This window comes from Vicugna pacos, chromosome 4 (genome assembly GCF_048564905.1).
Source record: "Vicugna pacos chromosome 4, VicPac4, whole genome shotgun sequence".
Taxonomy (NCBI): Eukaryota; Metazoa; Chordata; class Mammalia; order Artiodactyla; family Camelidae; genus Vicugna; species Vicugna pacos.
In genome coordinates this window covers 20,666,791-20,684,571 of record NC_132990.1, presented here as the reverse complement: position 1 = coordinate 20,684,571, position 17,781 = coordinate 20,666,791, and the positions used below count along the sequence as shown (strand labels likewise).

Here is a 17,781-nt window from a genome sequence, read left to right as displayed (position 1 = left end):
TTGTGCAGCCAATTTTATTTCACGTTTTAAGAAATTCCTGGCAAAATACCAGCATGTATTTACATAGCTAAGACCATGTAATAAATCAGAGAGTATCCAGTATTAGATGGGAGAGAAAAATCAAGTCAGAACTAATTTTATCCTAGAATTGGAAAACACACATACATACACAGACACACACACATTCAGAAAAAAAAAAACTCATTAGAACTGCTTATTTTCACTTTACTACTTTAAACGTGATGAAAACAAAATAGATCTTGTGAATCTTAACAGAAGAGGTTATAAAGGCAACCAAGAAAGTGAGAGAGGCACTTTCATTCTGGATTAGCCAATTCCTGAAGTCGAATCTGTGATAGGAGTATCTGAGTTATCACTAACTTGCTTCTAAAGTAATACAGACTCGGCAATCTCACTTTCTGCAAAACCCAAATTCCCCCGCTTTTGGAGTGGGCTTTGATCCTTGGAAGTCAGTGGAACAGGAACTCTGAAGAGCCAAAATGAACAGTGTCTTTTATTTTTTTCCTGGAAGCTTAGCTTTAGCCCAAACACACACAACAACTTAATCCTTTTCAAAACACACAAGGCCATCAGGAATTCAGTGTGGTCAATGGAAAAGGTAATGTGCAACACGATGCTCAGAAACAAATTATTTCTTGATAGTATCTCACTTTTCAGGTTTAAAAAAAAACAAACAGAATAAAAAGCAGCCTACACTGGAAGAGTTTCTACACATGAAAAAAAGTGGTAAATACATTTAGTTAATGTTCTGGTTTAAAATTTTTTTTAATTAAATTTCTTTACTTTGAGTTCAAGTAGAAGAACGTATATTTTAAAGACAACAAATTAACACTCGCCAAAGAAAAAGGTCTATTAATCTGTAGAAAGATAAATAAATAAAATGAAAGATGTCTAGGAGGGAGACTAAAAGCCTATTTCTCTCTGTCAAAGCCTCAGAAGTCTAGCTTGTGCTATTGTATTTCCTTTGGGAACTCCCTGGAATGGGCTGTGTCTATAATCCTTTTGTAAAATGGGGCTCTGATGGCAGGGACTGGAAAAAGGGGACTTTCTAGAGGCCGGCCTCATACATCAGAACAATACTCAAGAGCATTCCTAGGGGAAATAAATACAACTGCATAAAAGCCAAGTTATCATTCAAATAATAAAACAGTAGAAAACAGGCCATCAATCAACTCATTAAGATGTTTTATGAGAAAAACGTCTCCCTGTTTGCCAGGGAGGTGCTGATACCTTGTTGCCTGGTCTGGGACGGTGTGAAGCTGGAGCTGGAGCTGGAGCTGGAGCTGGCAGGACTGGGCTGTTCAGACTTTAAAGAAGAAGAGAAAGGCAGCATCAGTAAATGCACGGGCCACCACACATCCAAAATTAAAGACAGCATCGCTGGCTCAGATGCTGCCCCGCAAAAACACTGTGCAAGAAAGATGACTACAAACTGCCTTCTGTCAAAAACACTATCAGAGGAGAGTCACTGTCCTTTCCGTTTTGTCCACCATATTGTTATTAGCTGCAGAAACGAGCATAAAAACTGAAGGACAAGGAGAGAAACACCTGTGTCATTCTTGCGGCAAGAACCTGGCTTTGATTCCACGCCTATGTTTACTGCTATCTGGATCTCTTTCTAAAAGATACCTTGATTACCCTTTCTGCAATGTTTGATTGACTCAACTGGTTAAAACATAGTGGTAATGAGGCCAAGGTCATTAGTTCAATCACATTATGAGCCAGTTAATTTTACTCTGGTCCAAGGCCATGACCCAACCCTAACCCCATTCATCCACAGTGCACAAATGGAGGCCAATGCTCGCATGGAGACCTGGCCAGCTCCTCCAAGTGAGTCAGGGGGATATGTTCCCAGTACTTTTAAAAAAAAAAAAGCTACCCTGTAATAATTTCACAGCCCATTGATGCAGGGATAGAGTATCTATCGTGCATGCACCCCAGTCTCTCACTCTCAGTGCATTCTCCTCACTCTTTAGTACCCAGCAAAAGTTTCACATCCTCCTTGACCCACCAAAGGCCAGAGCTCTCTTTCTTCCCCAAACCTGCCAAAAATATAGATCATCTGTCTGCTTATCAGATACACTGCAGTATTACGCCACCTCAGACATGCATGTCTTTTCTTTCCAGCAGCCCGCCAGCGCTTGAAAAAGCAGGGGTTGGGCATCTGTCTCATCCTTCATGTTATCCCCATGTACTTAGCAACATGCATTGTATACAGCAGACGCTCTATATATGTGACTTGAAGGCAGCACATTAGGCCCTCTGTTCCCACATCTGCCAGTTTTTATGAGACTTTATAGTAGGTACAGATGGGAAGAGAAAATATATGGACAGAACTGTGCAGAGAAATTGATCATGCCACCAACACACTTGAACGTTACATATTTAAGACCCAAGCTAGTTTAAAATAACTTAATGTTGATAAATTTGATTGGAAGAGTAAACTACTTCCACACCATTTCTAACGTTCTCATAGTTTCAACTACATACTCATGTTACTTGAGAAACATTTCAGGTCTCATGTATAGGACACATCTACGTTGCTCAGTGGCTGATTACATCTATCAGGGCCACGTGGAAGACAAACTAAGAACACAATCAGAAGCCACTAAAATGAGAAGAATCTCCAATCCGTTTATACTGTAGTTTCTTTCCCCTGATTTTTGCATCTCCCCTCCCAGCCCTGAACCCACCACCCCCTCCTCTCCAGGCAACACCAAGCTCCACAGACTCAGACACAAGGAAGCACTTTGAGGCATTCCTGACGCACACTTCACATCCCCGGGCTGGGTGGGAAAACAGGTGTCAGCAATCTACCACTCATCCTGCAGGAAAAGAGCCAGACAGGGTCTCTAATGAGCAGCAGGCGGCCCACCAACCCTTCACCACTGCAAGATTTCCTTGAGATTTGCCGCACAATGTACTACACATTGCTGTTCACAGCCCACGAGAAAGAGCCGGTTTACAAGGACAGATGCCTGTGGGAGGGACTCTTCATTTTTGTCGAGTGGCTCTTCCACCGTGGAGTCACTCTGGTGAGTTACACAACAGAAAGGGCATTGAGCTAGCCGCGCTACGCAGTGCCCAGCTGCAGAACACTCCCGGGATCCACAGAGCACTCGCTTTCCTCTCCAAGTTGCTCTTTTCAGCAGTGAACAGTGTCTGCAAATGGTATTATTTTGATAGCTCTGGAAACCATTTGGGAGCCAAAAAAAGAGGTTTTCTTACTTACAGTGAGTGGAGAGAGCTCTCATTCCCCATCCTGCCTGGCCAGTACACGTCACACTGGACTTAAAGGAGCTGTTCTGCCAGAGCTATTTGCTGAGAGTGACATTAATTGGGATCAAGAGGATGGTGGCAGTCTCTCTGGCTACCCCAAGCTAAACGTGACCCATCTGTCTCAAGCATCAGGTCAATGCCGGAACCAAACCTGGAGGCAGCCTTCTTTTGGTTTCTTAAGCCATAAACATGGTTAATAATTCCACAGTTGCTAACCATCAGAAAACTGGCAAACAGTAAAGAACATAATACTGCAACAGGAGAAAAAGGCTTTTTGTTCAGCATTTATCATTAACACCCTGCCTTTCCCACAAAGCATTTGAGGAGGTTCACAACTGAAGACACATTAATTCAATGAGAATATTAAAATAGAAAGTTCAAAGCTAGAGAGGTGGGTGGAGAAGGATAAAAGTTGAATGATGGGAAGAAAATACCCATGTCCAGGAAGATTTTTACAACCAAGGCAAGTTGTTGTGACCTTTTAGCGCTGAGGAGACCTCTGAGATGACTGCAGGTGGTGATTCTCATACTTTCATAAGCACTAGAATCAACTGGGAGACCTGCTGAAGTGCAGACCCCTGGACCCCACCCCAGGGTTTCTGCTTCTGTTAAGTCTGGGATAGGATGAGAATCTGGATTCCTTACAAGTTCCTAGTTGAGTATGATGCTGTTGCTTGGGGGCCAACCAGGCTTCTGAGAACCATTGGTCAAAGACTCATTCACAGCTGTGGATACTCATCAGAATCAGCTAGGTGGATTCTGTACATGAGATTCTGATTCAGTACCTTTAGTTTGCTTATATTTTAGAAGTTCAACAAATGATATTAATGAAACCACTGATATTAGGTTAATCACTTCTTTTTTAATAAACGCAAAAAACCCTGCAAGTTTTGCAAAGAATCTTAAGTTTAAGAAAGTATAAGAGTATGCACCATGAGAAAATTAGAAACTTACTGACCTACCCAGAGGCAGCGTCCCTGAATACTATCTGAAGTATTTTGCAAGAAAAGCACCCTGACAGAACAGTTATCTATGAAGCATGAACAACCGTAATGTGGTGGGCGGACCTTAAACTAACCTAAGTGGACCAGGACAGAATTCTGCTAAAAGTAAACTGCTCAGAAAGCCATTCTGTTACTAGATGAGGCTGACACAGTCAGATTTTATCAAGTCCAACAAAACAGAGCTATAGCTTAAGATTGCATTAAAAAAAAATCAGATTTACCCTCCAAAAACACAGATCAAGGATAATCATACAAACTAGGTAAGGTTATTTGCTTTACAAAAAAATACCATAAACAGGGCTAGATAAAGATCTTTGTAGGGTTTAAGGACTGAAAAGATTATGGCATTCTCCTTCCCCCTCCCTGCGGGTGTCTGTGCCAAAACCTACGTGGAGGGAACTCCAATGAGGTTCTGATTTTTCCCCTAATTTAAGGCTTGTTCTTGAAATATCGAAATTCTCACTAAAAAAAATTTTTGCTGCTTCTTGCTGATGTCCTAAGCACATGTTTAGCTGACGTACTGAGAAGTTTCTTTAAATGGTGTGCTCCACAGTGACAGAAGTATAGGCTTAAGAATCTCAAATTCTGTTGCTCGCGTAGGGCTGTGGGAAGACCGCTTAAGCGTTCGTTTCATCGCAGAGGGAGGGCATGGAACTGCATGTCCGAGTGATCACGTTCAGTTGATATAATAAAAACTCCTGGCCCGCTGCTGTTACAGTGGGAGCTAATCAACATTTAGCTAATACTATTATTTACAAGAGATCACACTCCTCTATTTCTGAAAACAAGATGTATCTTTACTACCAAAACAACGGGCCTACCAAGGTATGCAAAGCAAACTTCAACATTACACGGCTATGCAAAATCATTTTATAATGGGTTTTCTACAGAGGGTTATTTGTATCCAAGACAAGTAAGAAAGACCGCATGTTCACAACTCCTAGAAGTTAAGTGCTTCAAAATGAGAACGCCTGTCAAGGTAGGGCACATGAGCGGACTGGTAAAACCTGCCACTGGTCCTGCTACCGAGCGCAGACTTCCTCCTTAGGTAATCAGAAGGCAGAAGTTCCGTCTTTTCTAATGGGCAACTATATTCATGAACAGAATTTCAATGTGATCTTTGAAACAATAAAAATAGAGAAAAGGGGAGAGAGTAATAGTCACCTTTCTTCAGGAGAAAGGAAGAGAATACAGTAGAACTAAAAATTATTTTAGACACATTGCTACTTCTTTTGCACAGCATTTCTACTGTATTGAGAAAAAGAAAACACATACCCGGCAATAAAGATTATCTTCTTTGCACAAATATTCAGAAAGACTGTGTCAAGGATGAGTGTAATCAAAGAAGAAAACATAAGTGGAATACACTTTGAAGACTACCTCATTCATGAACTTACTGTGGCAATCATTTCATGATATATATGTGTATCAAATTATTATACGCCTTAAACTAAGACAACATCTCGATAAAACTGAAAGAGACTACCTTATTTAGTTTCTCTACTATAAGAAACTGAAGATAATCCAATTCAACTTTCAAATATACATCTGATTTTAAAGAAAAATGACTTATAACATCTATCTTAAACAACTGTGGAAAATGTTCATCGTATGAATGCACTCTACCTTCCCAATTTCCATTAACAGCTAATATATATAGTGAGAGCTGTATCAATAAAAGCTAAGGTCAAAGGAAAGCAAAGAAGTTCTGAAAGTTACAGAATAACACTTAATTTTAACAAGATTAAGGCAAGAGGAATTGTCAAAAGCCTAGAAACGAGAACTTTTATTTTCATTCAGTTTTACATTAATAACTGCTTCAAAATAATCCTGCTAAGAGAACAAAACCTTACTATATATATATGAAAATAAGATTAGACAAATCAGTCACTAACTCTAACCTTAATGTATCTTTGTGTAGCTCTATCACAGTCTTTATATTTCATTTGTTCTGCTATGAGAAAGGCAAGTGGACTAAATGTGTCCCCTCCACAAATTCATGTGTTAAAAGTCCTAACCTCCATGTGGCAGCATTTGGAGAGTTACCAGGTTTAGATGAAGTCATGAGGGTGGGGCTCTCATGATGGGATGAGTGCCCTTATTTAGGCCAGACACCAGAGAACTTGCTTCCTCCCTCACCTCTCCTCCGGTGTGAAGACACGGTGAAAAGGTGGCCAGCAGCAAGCCAAGAAAAGAACCCTCACGGGGAAACCAAATCAGCCAGCAACTTGATCTTGGACTTCCCAGCTTCCGTAAATATATAAATAAATTCCTATTGTTTAAGCTACCCAGTCTATAGTGTTTTGTTATGCTAGCCAGAGCTAAGAGAGCAGAACACATTTCTTATCTCTGTTTTACTTATGATGAAACAGAAGCACAATAAAATTAAGGGACCAGTGGGTAATAGGGGGTTTACAATCAAGTTTTTGTGACTTCTAATCCAGTTCTCTTTCTATGACACCTATTAACCTTGGGAAAGTGCTATCAAGTTAAAGCAGAGTTCTGAACACACTAACACCATTTTATAACACTAGTGTCAGGGAACAGAGTTTTCTATGTCACTGTGAAATTGAATATCCCTCTGTCTAAGGGACATCTTGTGATCGGCGCCCAAAGCAAACCAGTGATAAAACAAAACACTTAATCCCTGGGTCTGAATGTGTCTGTATCAATTGCTTCAAACATTCATCCAATCAATACTACTACAACAGAGCCTGGCTACCCACCTCACTAGTTCAATACGTTTATTAAAAAAAAAAAAAAAACAAAGAGCAAAGAAATCTCTGAATGGCCCTGGTCCTCTTGACCTTGGCACTGATCAAGAGGACCAGCAAGCATGTATCAGGAAACACACCATGATCATTTATTTTATTTGTCTTCAAGGGTGATCTGCTCTCTTCCCCCAGCTCTTCTATACAATTCCCATAAACTCCAGAGGGAAAAAAGTAGATTTAATGCTTTAAATATCCTGTCAACAACTTTTTGGAAACAAGGTCTCATGGAGAAAGGACATTGGAATAGCAATCTGGGAACTTTCTGCTAGTTACTCAGGCCTGTGACCGTGTGGAAGAAACCACATCTCTCCGTGGCAAGCCCTCTCTATTTGTAAGTCTCGTGACAAACTGAATGAACTCGATGTTAACTTTTAATTGTATTTAGTCTTTTGGGCCCTGGTATTATCAAAAGCTATTGTTATGCCTGTCACTTGCTGGTAACACAGCAAGATCCTAAAAATTACCCTCTCTATAGTTAGCGAGACAGGAAAGATCCTTATTTCTGTTACATTTTCAACTTACAGGCAGAATCACCCTGGGTACCAAGCTAATTGGCTTTATACTGAGGTGCCTCTGTTTTATATTCGCCTTTGCCCTCTTTGTTATTATCGTCATCTTCACTATCATTATTAAATGCTGTCATCATTTGTACCCAACACCCCCTGTCTGAGAACACAAAATCCCATTAGGAAACAAAATGGCCTTGGGGAACAGCAGTCTATAAATCTTTCCATAAGACCCTTTTCCACACTTAGGGGGTGGCTATAATTTTCTTTTAGCTTTCTCTCTTTTAAACAGAGGAGCCTCAAGTCTTTTATCTCTCATCACCAGTTGTACTTTGAAGCCTGCTACTGACTATTGCGGCCAGAACATGGGACCTTTCAAAAACTCCAGTTGTTGCAAGATGGTGTATGTGTCAGATGTGTTCTGAACATCACTCACTTGTTAAGAGCTTTAGGACTGAGAAATCATTTGGAAACACACACCATTTACAGTTGTACCACTATAAGCATGTTACTATTCCTTGAGCAAAGACTGTGTGAGTAGAAGCTGAGTTTCACGAGTGGCCATTAAATACACCACTTAGTTGTAATGTTAGAGACGTATCTTTTAACTGGTCCTTTTTTTTTCTCTTTTGTGTGTTTTGAGGGTAGGGGAAGAAAAAAGTTACAAGTGAGAGGGTTTAGAGCTGTAATGCCTCACAAAAGAGAAATAGGAAGAAAAAGTTTCCGGATAGAATTGCCCCATAATTAACTGTTATTGAAGCTGACCAGCGAGCATCAAAATACCACTGCTCATCAGTTAACAATAAGATCCTTTAACTGTTGTCAGAACAACTATTCAGTAACTTGTGAAACAACCCACCTACCTGTGTGGAGCACATGACATCTGAAATAATGGAAAAGTATTAGTGTATCCTCTCTCCATGTAAGGGCAGTGTTGAATCAAAGTCCTAAAAGTATGTTATATATGGTTAGAGCACTCAGTTTGGGATTATAAAATTTTTAACATTAAGTTAAATAGAATGAATTCAGAGTATCATAAAGGTGGTAATTAACCGAAATGAAGTAAAACAGATGATACCTAAAGAGATCATCTTGACAGACATTTAACTGCATTTCCTTATTAACTTTAGACCTTTTTTAAAAAATGGCTTACTTAAAAACGACCATAGAGTATCTGACTGACACCAATAGAATCTTTACAGACTTACACAAATGTCAAGAAGTTTTATTAATTTTAATCTCTCCACTATCTTAGAAAATTTTCCCCATTAAATGTGAAGCTTAGATTTACTACCGCAGCAGCAGCAAGAGTTCACCTTATTCTCTAAGCCCTTATTTCCATGGAACTTTGACTTCCAAACTCACCAAAATCCACTGGGAAAAAAGAACTGATTTAAAACTATCTACTCATCATTAGGTAAAAAAGGCAACATTTCTCATTATCAGTCTATACAGCGTAGACTGTTGATGGCTGCAAGGACTATTCTTTACAAGCCTTGTGTCGTCCCAATTAGAATAACAGTGCGTTTTTCAGATAACATACTGGAGCTCTTTCTTCTGGATGAGAGCAGCCCAAAGTTCCTCGGGTGTGGATATGCACGTATGTGTTCACAAAGATAAACTGAAGGTAACCCATGGGGGAAAAGAAAATAAGAGAACCTTTATCTGTGTTTATTTTCTGTCTTTTCCTTTTAGATTTTCAATTTTTCATATGTGCTTTCTTGTACATAATATGTTAATATGGCTATTAATATCTGTATAATTTGGGACATACGTTTACTAAGGGAGATGAGGTTTAATACCAACTCTATAGGTAATTATCAGTTTTAACGCTGTAATTTACCAGCTCAAGTCTTAATTATATGGCATAGATTTCAAATTCTGGAGCGATGTATGCTAAATATATAAGGCAGTGTCATTACCATTTACTCGGGGACAATCTGGATTTTTGTATTTTATAGTATTTATGACACTCAAAATTGACTTAGAGCTTACATTTTTAATTTTAAGTAAAGCAGAAGTACTGCAACAGAGTTCCTTATCAAATAAGAGGTAACACTAATTTAAAAATTTTTTAAATGCACATCATCTTAAAATACAAACCCAACACAAAATAGTTAAGAATACCTCTTTTTCCCCTGAAATTCGAAATTATCTTCATTGTGGCTCTATTTGAGACTTTAATTTTACAGTGTTTGCTGAAAATTACACAATATTAAGTGAAACTGAAAATGTAATAAACAGCCTAACATCTAAATATCTTATACTTATATTCACGTCTATTAAAACGTTAAGTACTAACAAAATGTTTGTAAAAGTAAAACTGTTTTTTTTTTTAAATTCCCTTCTCTCTTAAGGAAAATGAACTAAAATAGCAAAAACAGCACATTTAAGAGATAAAGAGCACATTTCTCATGTGAAAACATTAGGAGGCGAATTTTTTCTTTTCTTCTCCATGTACCCCCTTAACAATGTGATATTTAGAATCAACATGCTGCCTACTAGTAATATTAGATTCTTGTCAAGAATAGGAGGAATGTTACTGGTTTATAAGGCTCTAAAGGAACCTACATTTCCATGCACACATCTTATATAAGCCAAACAGTTGCTTTTCTTCATAAATCAATCCATTGTTGCACTTCATAATGAGAAGGCAGATTTACTGCCTTTTACCGCCTTTTCTCACCATCAGAACGATGCCTATTTGAGTAATAGAACGTTTCTCTTCTTCAAGGGTGTTTGGGATTAGGGAGGCAGGGGCAAGAACCTTTAACATCTGCTCCCTTCAAGTGGATGACACCTCCAGTTCTCACAGCCGGAATGTTGAAAAGCAAATACCCGTAAGTTGATAAAATTCTCTAACTTGAAGCAGCGCAGCACTTTAAATACGCTGAGGACACACACACTTCTGAAACACACGTTTGGGACTTGAAGGTTACACTCTAAAATGGTAAAGCATGTCATTCTGGCTGCTAGCATTACAATTCAAATGCCATAAAATCATCATCATAGTTAGAAAAATAGGCGTTTAGAATAAAGACCTTTGATTCCATCATCTTGAATTTTCTCTAACTCTGAAAACAAATCTAAGACTAACCATTTGTTATCTCAATATTGTGCAGTGATAACAAAGATAGTTTATAATACAGACCTACATTCTTCTGTTTTTATTTACTTAATTTATTCTTCCCTTAGGGAGAAATATTTAAGAATTGTGAACTTCAGACTTCAATTTAAAAACAAGAGAAAGGCACTTGTCAGCATCTAATTCCTAACCATCTGCCTTTTAAAAATACACACGCATGTACTCACCCACTCACTCTAGTTAGGCTAAACATTCTTAGCAAGTAAGTAGATCCTGATGGATCTAAACAGAAGTTTCAGTAATCATAGTTCTACTTTTGGAAACACAGCTATCTTTACACAGGCGGCATGATTCCCACTAGCAAATGCAATCTACCATAAACAAAAAGCAAACAGACCCCATCGAAAACAAATAAATAAAGTGAGGCAGGTACTGGATTCAAGAGGAACCTTTATTTTTGAAGAAAACTAAATTACGTCTTCTGTCCATGAATATGGAGTATCGCTAGTGAGCTAACACTTCTTGTTACTTTGGGCTATCTTTTGTCACTTAAGCAATGCTTTCTGACAGTTTTACAGGCTGTTATCCCAAGGACTTCAGTATTTATGGCCTTTATTCACTTGGGTTTTCTGCTCCTATCCACTGGTTACTAATCACTAAATAGATTTTTTTTTTTTTTATGGGACTGAAATTAGCTCAAAGGATGTCCTTCAACAATGGCAGCTCAGGACAGCACCGGCTAAAGGTCTTCTCCTCGGCCTCCTCCTTGCTCTCCTCAATTTTCTCTTCCTTACAGACAAGTTAATGAGAGTTCAGATCCTTCAGTTAGAGCAACAGCACAAATGATTTACAGCATTCCTGGAGCAGGGTTTGGAACCATTTGTGAATTGATCCTCAGAAACTCATTCAATTTCAATATCTCAAGAATGATTTAAAGGCCTAAACTTGTTTTTAATCTTCATAAAACAAGAGCATTTCCTACTCAGAGAATCATTAGTCAGGAAAAACTACAAACCTTACTGTACATATAGCATTTGTATGGCTACAAATTATACAAACCTACCTTACTACACACAGGCACACACAAGCATGAATATTTCAAATAGATAAGTGATATTTTAAAATTTCAGCACGTTAGTTTACAATAAGGCATTCAAATTTCTTCCTACGCAGTAAAGGCTACTTACTGCCTTTTTATCCACTCAACTTAAAGGACCCAAGTGCTGAAGAGCAAGTAGCAAACACAGACTCTTCTTGCCACTTAATTGCATTTGACTTAAAACATGTCCTGAGAGATTGGTTTTTATCTTATGAACAATGTGACATGTGTAAGAGATCACGTTCTCTTTTACCAGCTGGCCGCTAGAAGTTTGAAAGTCTGGAAAGTGGTGAATTCTTATAAGCTAAAGATCTGAAAGAAAACTAGAAATAGAGATATTACTATTCTCATAAACTTCTGGATGAACTGAGCAAATCGCACAACTTTGAGTGACTGTGTGCTGAGCACCGGGGGTGGGGCAGGGAGAGGGGACGACTAGCTTCGCAGGAGCAGGGAAGCTCCACTTACTGCTCTACAATAGAATCTACCAAACACGACTCTTCCTGGAATGAAAGGGATTATTATGATCGGCTTCTGGTTTCTCTGAAATTATGCTGGAATGAAAACATTTAAAAAGGAAATGTTGTTTGAAAAAAAAAAATTCTTACGCCTTTAGATATTTCCATGTCTGGGCAAAAACAGTATGTTCTACACATCAGAAAAACAATTTTAAATTATGAAATTTAGTATTTACATGAAATTAATTTGCCTGTTTCTATATCACATTAACTGTGTGGCTATCAAGTGATTGCATTTAATTTATAGAGACTCATAGGGTAAGTTCTTGAATGTGGTTCCAGGAAAAATTATTTCTGCCAATGAATGTGCATGCTTTTTGACATTTCAAATATGAAACTATGTAACTCTCATATTTCTCTAGGAAGAAAATGGTAGACCTTCTTGCCGGTGTGTAAAATCTGCTTGACTCTGAATGCATGCTACGTTCTTTAAGTTTTGTTACTGTTTAGCTTATATCTGCCACGTATATTAACCTGGAAGCCTGATTCCATTCAGTCATACAGTATGACTATTGCATAAGTTAAAAATTAAATACATGGACCTGTGTAAGAATTTACATACTCAAAAATTTTAAAAAAATAATAAGATAGTCTCCCTAGGATTATCAAAATGAGATTAAGGAAGCAACATTTTAATGTGCAATTAAATGACAGCTAATTTGTATCAAATACTCTAGTGCTCAGATGACAAGGGCTGGCCTGCTATGTTTTAGTAAGTTAAAAAGAGTGCACTGTTTGCTTTTACACTTAAAAATATGTGACTGGGGAAAGAAAAACATTTTGGGTGTGTGGCTTTGTAAACGTGATAAGCTATGTAATAATGAAAAAAATGGAAGAATAGTATTATTCTTTTCGAAATGAAAAGATTCATTTCAGATTAGTACAATATTTATGTCTAATTCTTAGCTTCTCTAAGAAAATAAAAGGAAGTCTATAATATTATAATCATAAGGAGAAAAAACTTCAATTTCTTTAATATGTATTTTAATAATTTCTGGATAGATGAATGTGTAAATGCTTCAAAGTCAGAGAATAAGAGTCATCTTTTTTTCCCCCTACCTTAAATCACTCTGGGGAAAAAATGCACATCAAGGCTCCATTATACAATGAGGTGTTATAAAATCATATCTCTTTTTCAATACACTTTTCCTCTAATTTTTCCTAATTAAATTATAGCGTGTTATTAGCAAATTGGTGATCTAAAACTGAATTCTTCTAGAAATGGAAGCCCTGTGTGTCCCTCACTCATCGCCTCACCCTCACCCCCACTTCGTTACCTCGTATAATACCCGCGAAGCTGTCTTTTCCTATGAAGTTGCTGCTCACAGTAAATAAACGTTACATACAGCTGGCCTTTAAAAATCAGAAATATAGCAAGCAAAGAAATCATCCTCACCTCTTTTACAAGAAAACAGAGTAGCCCTCAAGAAAACAGAAGTGCCCCAAAGTTCACGTGTGTCGGCCAGGAGTTGAGAGCTGTTAAGAATGATCCTCTTGAAAAGAAAGTCTCCTTAGGCAACCACATGTATATTTAGATTAGCCTGGCAGTTCAAATGACAGCAAACACATGGTCATGACTTCCCAATTGCTCATGCATCCAACACATACACACAGGCTAATCAGAGGCAAACATCCACCCCGAACTGTTTGAGAAACCAGCTTCCTCCATCTGATAGAACCGCCTGTGTGGTAAGCATACATTCCGCTTGGGGAGATTGGAGGTTCAACATGTAACCACCTCTCCGCGTACACCCGGATCTTGAATCACACTGCGTTAGTTTTCCAGAACGTTTCTTTAAAGTAAGTTTGACTTAGCAACTTAAGTCAGTGGAGTAAACTCCCTGCTCGAACCTGCAGAGTTTTACGAAGTGCACAGTAAAGAAATGGCCTGTGAGGGTTCCGGGATCTCTCCGTCTCAGGAGTATTTTAACTGTGAGACCTGCCCATCCTATCAGTAACAGCGCACACTCCTATTTCGTAAACAGGGCAAAGTCACTACAGAGGATCACATGTGCTTGTGCAAACAGAGTGGTAGAGTTAAAAGGCAGAGATACCGTATGTGAACTTTAAGCTCCTATTCATTACTGGGGCTCCAGTAACATTTTCCAGTAAATAAATAAAAAAAAAAAAAAACCAGAAAACACAGAGGGCAGTATTTGGAGACAGCTATGAACTACACCTTCAACTCTTGTGTTGTGTATATGTTTACATGTACATGTGTGCTGTATACATGCATATATATTGAGATTCATACATATTAAGATGCGTCAGGAAACAAGATGTAGAAAGCCAAATGCTCTGTGACACAGGGACAGGTTATAAAAATGGCAAACCATTTTGCACTCAGATCTAAATGCCAAATACCATGAAAACTCAAGATTAATATGAGGGTGAAGGTGGAAAGAATGGAACAATAAAATGATCCGGGGCTTAGGTTCTGGAAACATCAGGCTTGGTTTGAATCCCGATTCCACCACTTTTTTGCTGTGTGATCCAAGCCAAGACATATTTTTTCTCCAGGTCTCAGTTTGTTCATCTGTAAAGTGGGGGAATGGAATTAATAATGGTAATAGTTCAAACAGTGTAAGAATGTAGATAATGCAAGCAAAGCATTTAGGACAGAGCATGGAATAAATGATGACTTAAATAATTAGCTGCTACTGTCATCAGGAAGAGTAACTGTGGGAGTCTGACAAGAGAGAAGTTACATCTGAGTCCATCTCGCTTGTCCACTTTCTCCCCCATGACAGTCTTCCTTGAAATATATTTGACACTTCAAGAAATAAGGCAACCTCCTTCAACTGATCCAAAATTAACTTTCCTTCAAATGTCCCTCGGAGCAGGGAGCTGATAAAATGCCTTGTTCCAAGCCTCGTACACAAGACATTCTAGAAAGCATGTCTATACAAACAGCCTAACAAAGATGAGAATTAAAACATGATAGTTAATTTAAATATAAATCATCCAGAGGAAAGAATTTCCTGGTTGAATAATAATAAAGGATTCACAGAAAAAAAGAAAGTGAAACTCATTTAGGGCATCCCACTGAACCTTTTTCTTCCTGCAGAAAAATGTGGGCTCCCCGAGTCTCAAGAAAAAGATCCATTTGAAGAAAATGCCAATACCATGATACGTTCTTGACATTTCATCTCAATTTTACCAACACACACTCTTCTGTCATATGTTAGCCTGTCTTCGTAGTAAAAAGACAAAAACAGATGGATTCTGATGGCTTAATGGCAGAAATATTTGTCCTGTGGTTTTTGCTACTTTATAAAAGTATTACAAAGGAATTCAGAAGAGGGGTGAAACCTCAAACTTAATTGAAACTCCTTTATGTTGTCTGACAAATTAAGACTGTAAGTAGCTTGTATTATATAACATCTGCTCATGTGGTATCATCAATGTCAAGTTATTTCCCTTTTTTCTTTAAAAACCACAATCACTCCATGTAGTTCCTGCACTCTTAGTAAGAGGTTTTGTTATACAGTTAAGTAAGCAAATCTGATGAGAAATAAGATTATTTCCAATGTTAATGCTACCCCAAAATTTGTTTTAAATGTTCATCTATACATATCATTAAAATTTAATATAACCTAACACAATTATCATCAATAGGATGCAGGTGTTGGATAATTATATTAGTATCAACACTACAGGCAAATTAAGATTTCTTCCCATGTGATGGAGTTCTGATAAATATCAATTCCTTGGTTTACTGAATCCTGAAGATCAAAAGGCCCTGCATATGGCACTAATAAATCAAATAGAGCCATCAAACCTACAGTCTGTTTTCTTTGGCTAAAACTGCAAAGTTTTACTCACACAGCCTTATCTACTCCTAAAAATTCTCTGCCAAACCAAATTTAGCTCACCAAGAGTACAGAAAATATCGCACTCCCCAGCTGCACCCTCCTGGGGCTTTTGAAGTTCAGGGATACCATTGTGTGGTGGTCTGGAATATCTGGTCTTTTCCTCTCCCTTGCTTTTTCAGATCTCATAATCAACTAAAAACTGATCCGAGAAGCAAAAAGTTACCTCTAGATTCATACTGGAAAGTTATAAAATACTGTGACTTAATAATGAAACCACTCATAAAGGCACTCTTAAGTAAAACTTTCTAAGTTATGATTAACACATACACACCAAATATAACAAAATCTCTCACAAAACTTTCTCCTCACTCTACTTAAATACCAACACGAATGCCTGATGTTGGGAATTCTGCTCAGGTATTTATAGTCTAAATAATCACTTTCTGATAAACTGACCCTAAACTTTGTGTGATGGCAGTGTTATTTGAAAGAGAAGGGGCTAGAAAAAGATAACGTAAGCAGGATGAAAGCGCAGGAAAAGCTCCACTATCTTTCAGTTGGTTTCTCCAAAGAGACTATTCTGACAGCTAAACCGTTCTGTTCCATGAAATTTCTAATCTTGAAGGAAATATACAAACGGGTGATGGGATTATGTTGCGTTTTATTTTTTTCTTTATAAAACTATTTTTCACTTTTCCAAATTTTTTACATAATTATGTTTAAAACATATAAACAAAAATAACAAAATACATTTCTTTGGCTCAACTGAAACCACCCTAAAGCGGTAAGAGATATTCCCTTTTCAGGCCCAAAAGGATTTAGGGAACGTTTAATAATTTGCCCAAATAAGCTGAAATCTCAGCTAAGAATTTTTGCCCACTCTCCAAGTTTCTCAGCCCTGGCACTATTATTTTCAACTGGAAAATTCCTTGTCGCGAGGGCTGTCCTGCGCATGGTAGGATGTTTAACAGCATCGCTGGCTTCTACTTACTAGGTGTCATTCGCACCCCCCCCCGCCGAGACACACACGGGCCTCCAGGTCATGACAATTACAAATGTCTCCAAACACCGCCACATGTCCCCCGGCGGGGGAAGGAAAGTCACCCCAGGTTGAGAACCTCCACTCTAGACTAATGTTTTCTTTCAAAGTCAACTCCAGGAGCTTCATACAATCATGCACCTCCATTAACTGGCACAGCATTCCATTTTAATAAGGTTCTAATTCTGAGACCTCCATGAAAGACACTGGGTCTGATAAGACCCATTTCTATTTAAGAAAAATTTTTAGTTTGCCTTTTTTAATTGATCTGTAGGTCAGATACAGGTTTCTTTTTTAACTGAATGACACAATTCTTCAAATTCTATAGTGCTTTACAATTTTCGAAGGTTTCACACACATGGTTTCATAGAATCCCAGAGCCACCCTTTTCTTTCCACTCCTGTATTGCCCTTCCCTCTCCCCCCTCCCCACTGTTTTGTCCTCTATATCTGACAAGGCCCATTTCAATGGTCTCTCTCTCTGGTATTTATGCAAAGATACACTTTGGAAAGAACTAGAATCTCTTCCTTCTGAAATATCTGCATTCAGTCTCTCCCTTCAGCGTCCTGGCCTGTCGGTCCATGTTAGTTCTGGGTAGGACACCACTGCGGTCCCTTAGCTTGACACCAGACTCCCATTGC

At 38.3% G+C, this 17,781-nt stretch overlaps 1 protein-coding gene across 9 annotated transcripts in view; it reads right to left on the bottom strand.

Moving 5' to 3' along the window:
• Nucleotides 1-17,781, bottom strand: part of MLLT3 (MLLT3 super elongation complex subunit) — a 236,697-nt gene that overhangs the window by 17,237 nt on the left and 201,679 nt on the right. For all 9 annotated transcript variants that reach the window (XR_012071913.1, XM_072959333.1, XM_072959331.1 and 6 more), the window contains one exon: nt 1,252-1,327. Coding sequence is in view for 8 of the 9 variants with exons in the window: in XM_072959333.1 (XP_072815434.1) it covers nt 1,252-1,327 (76 nt within the window). In the remaining variant the exon portion in view is untranslated. The remainder of the gene's footprint in view (nt 1-1,251; nt 1,328-17,781) is intronic.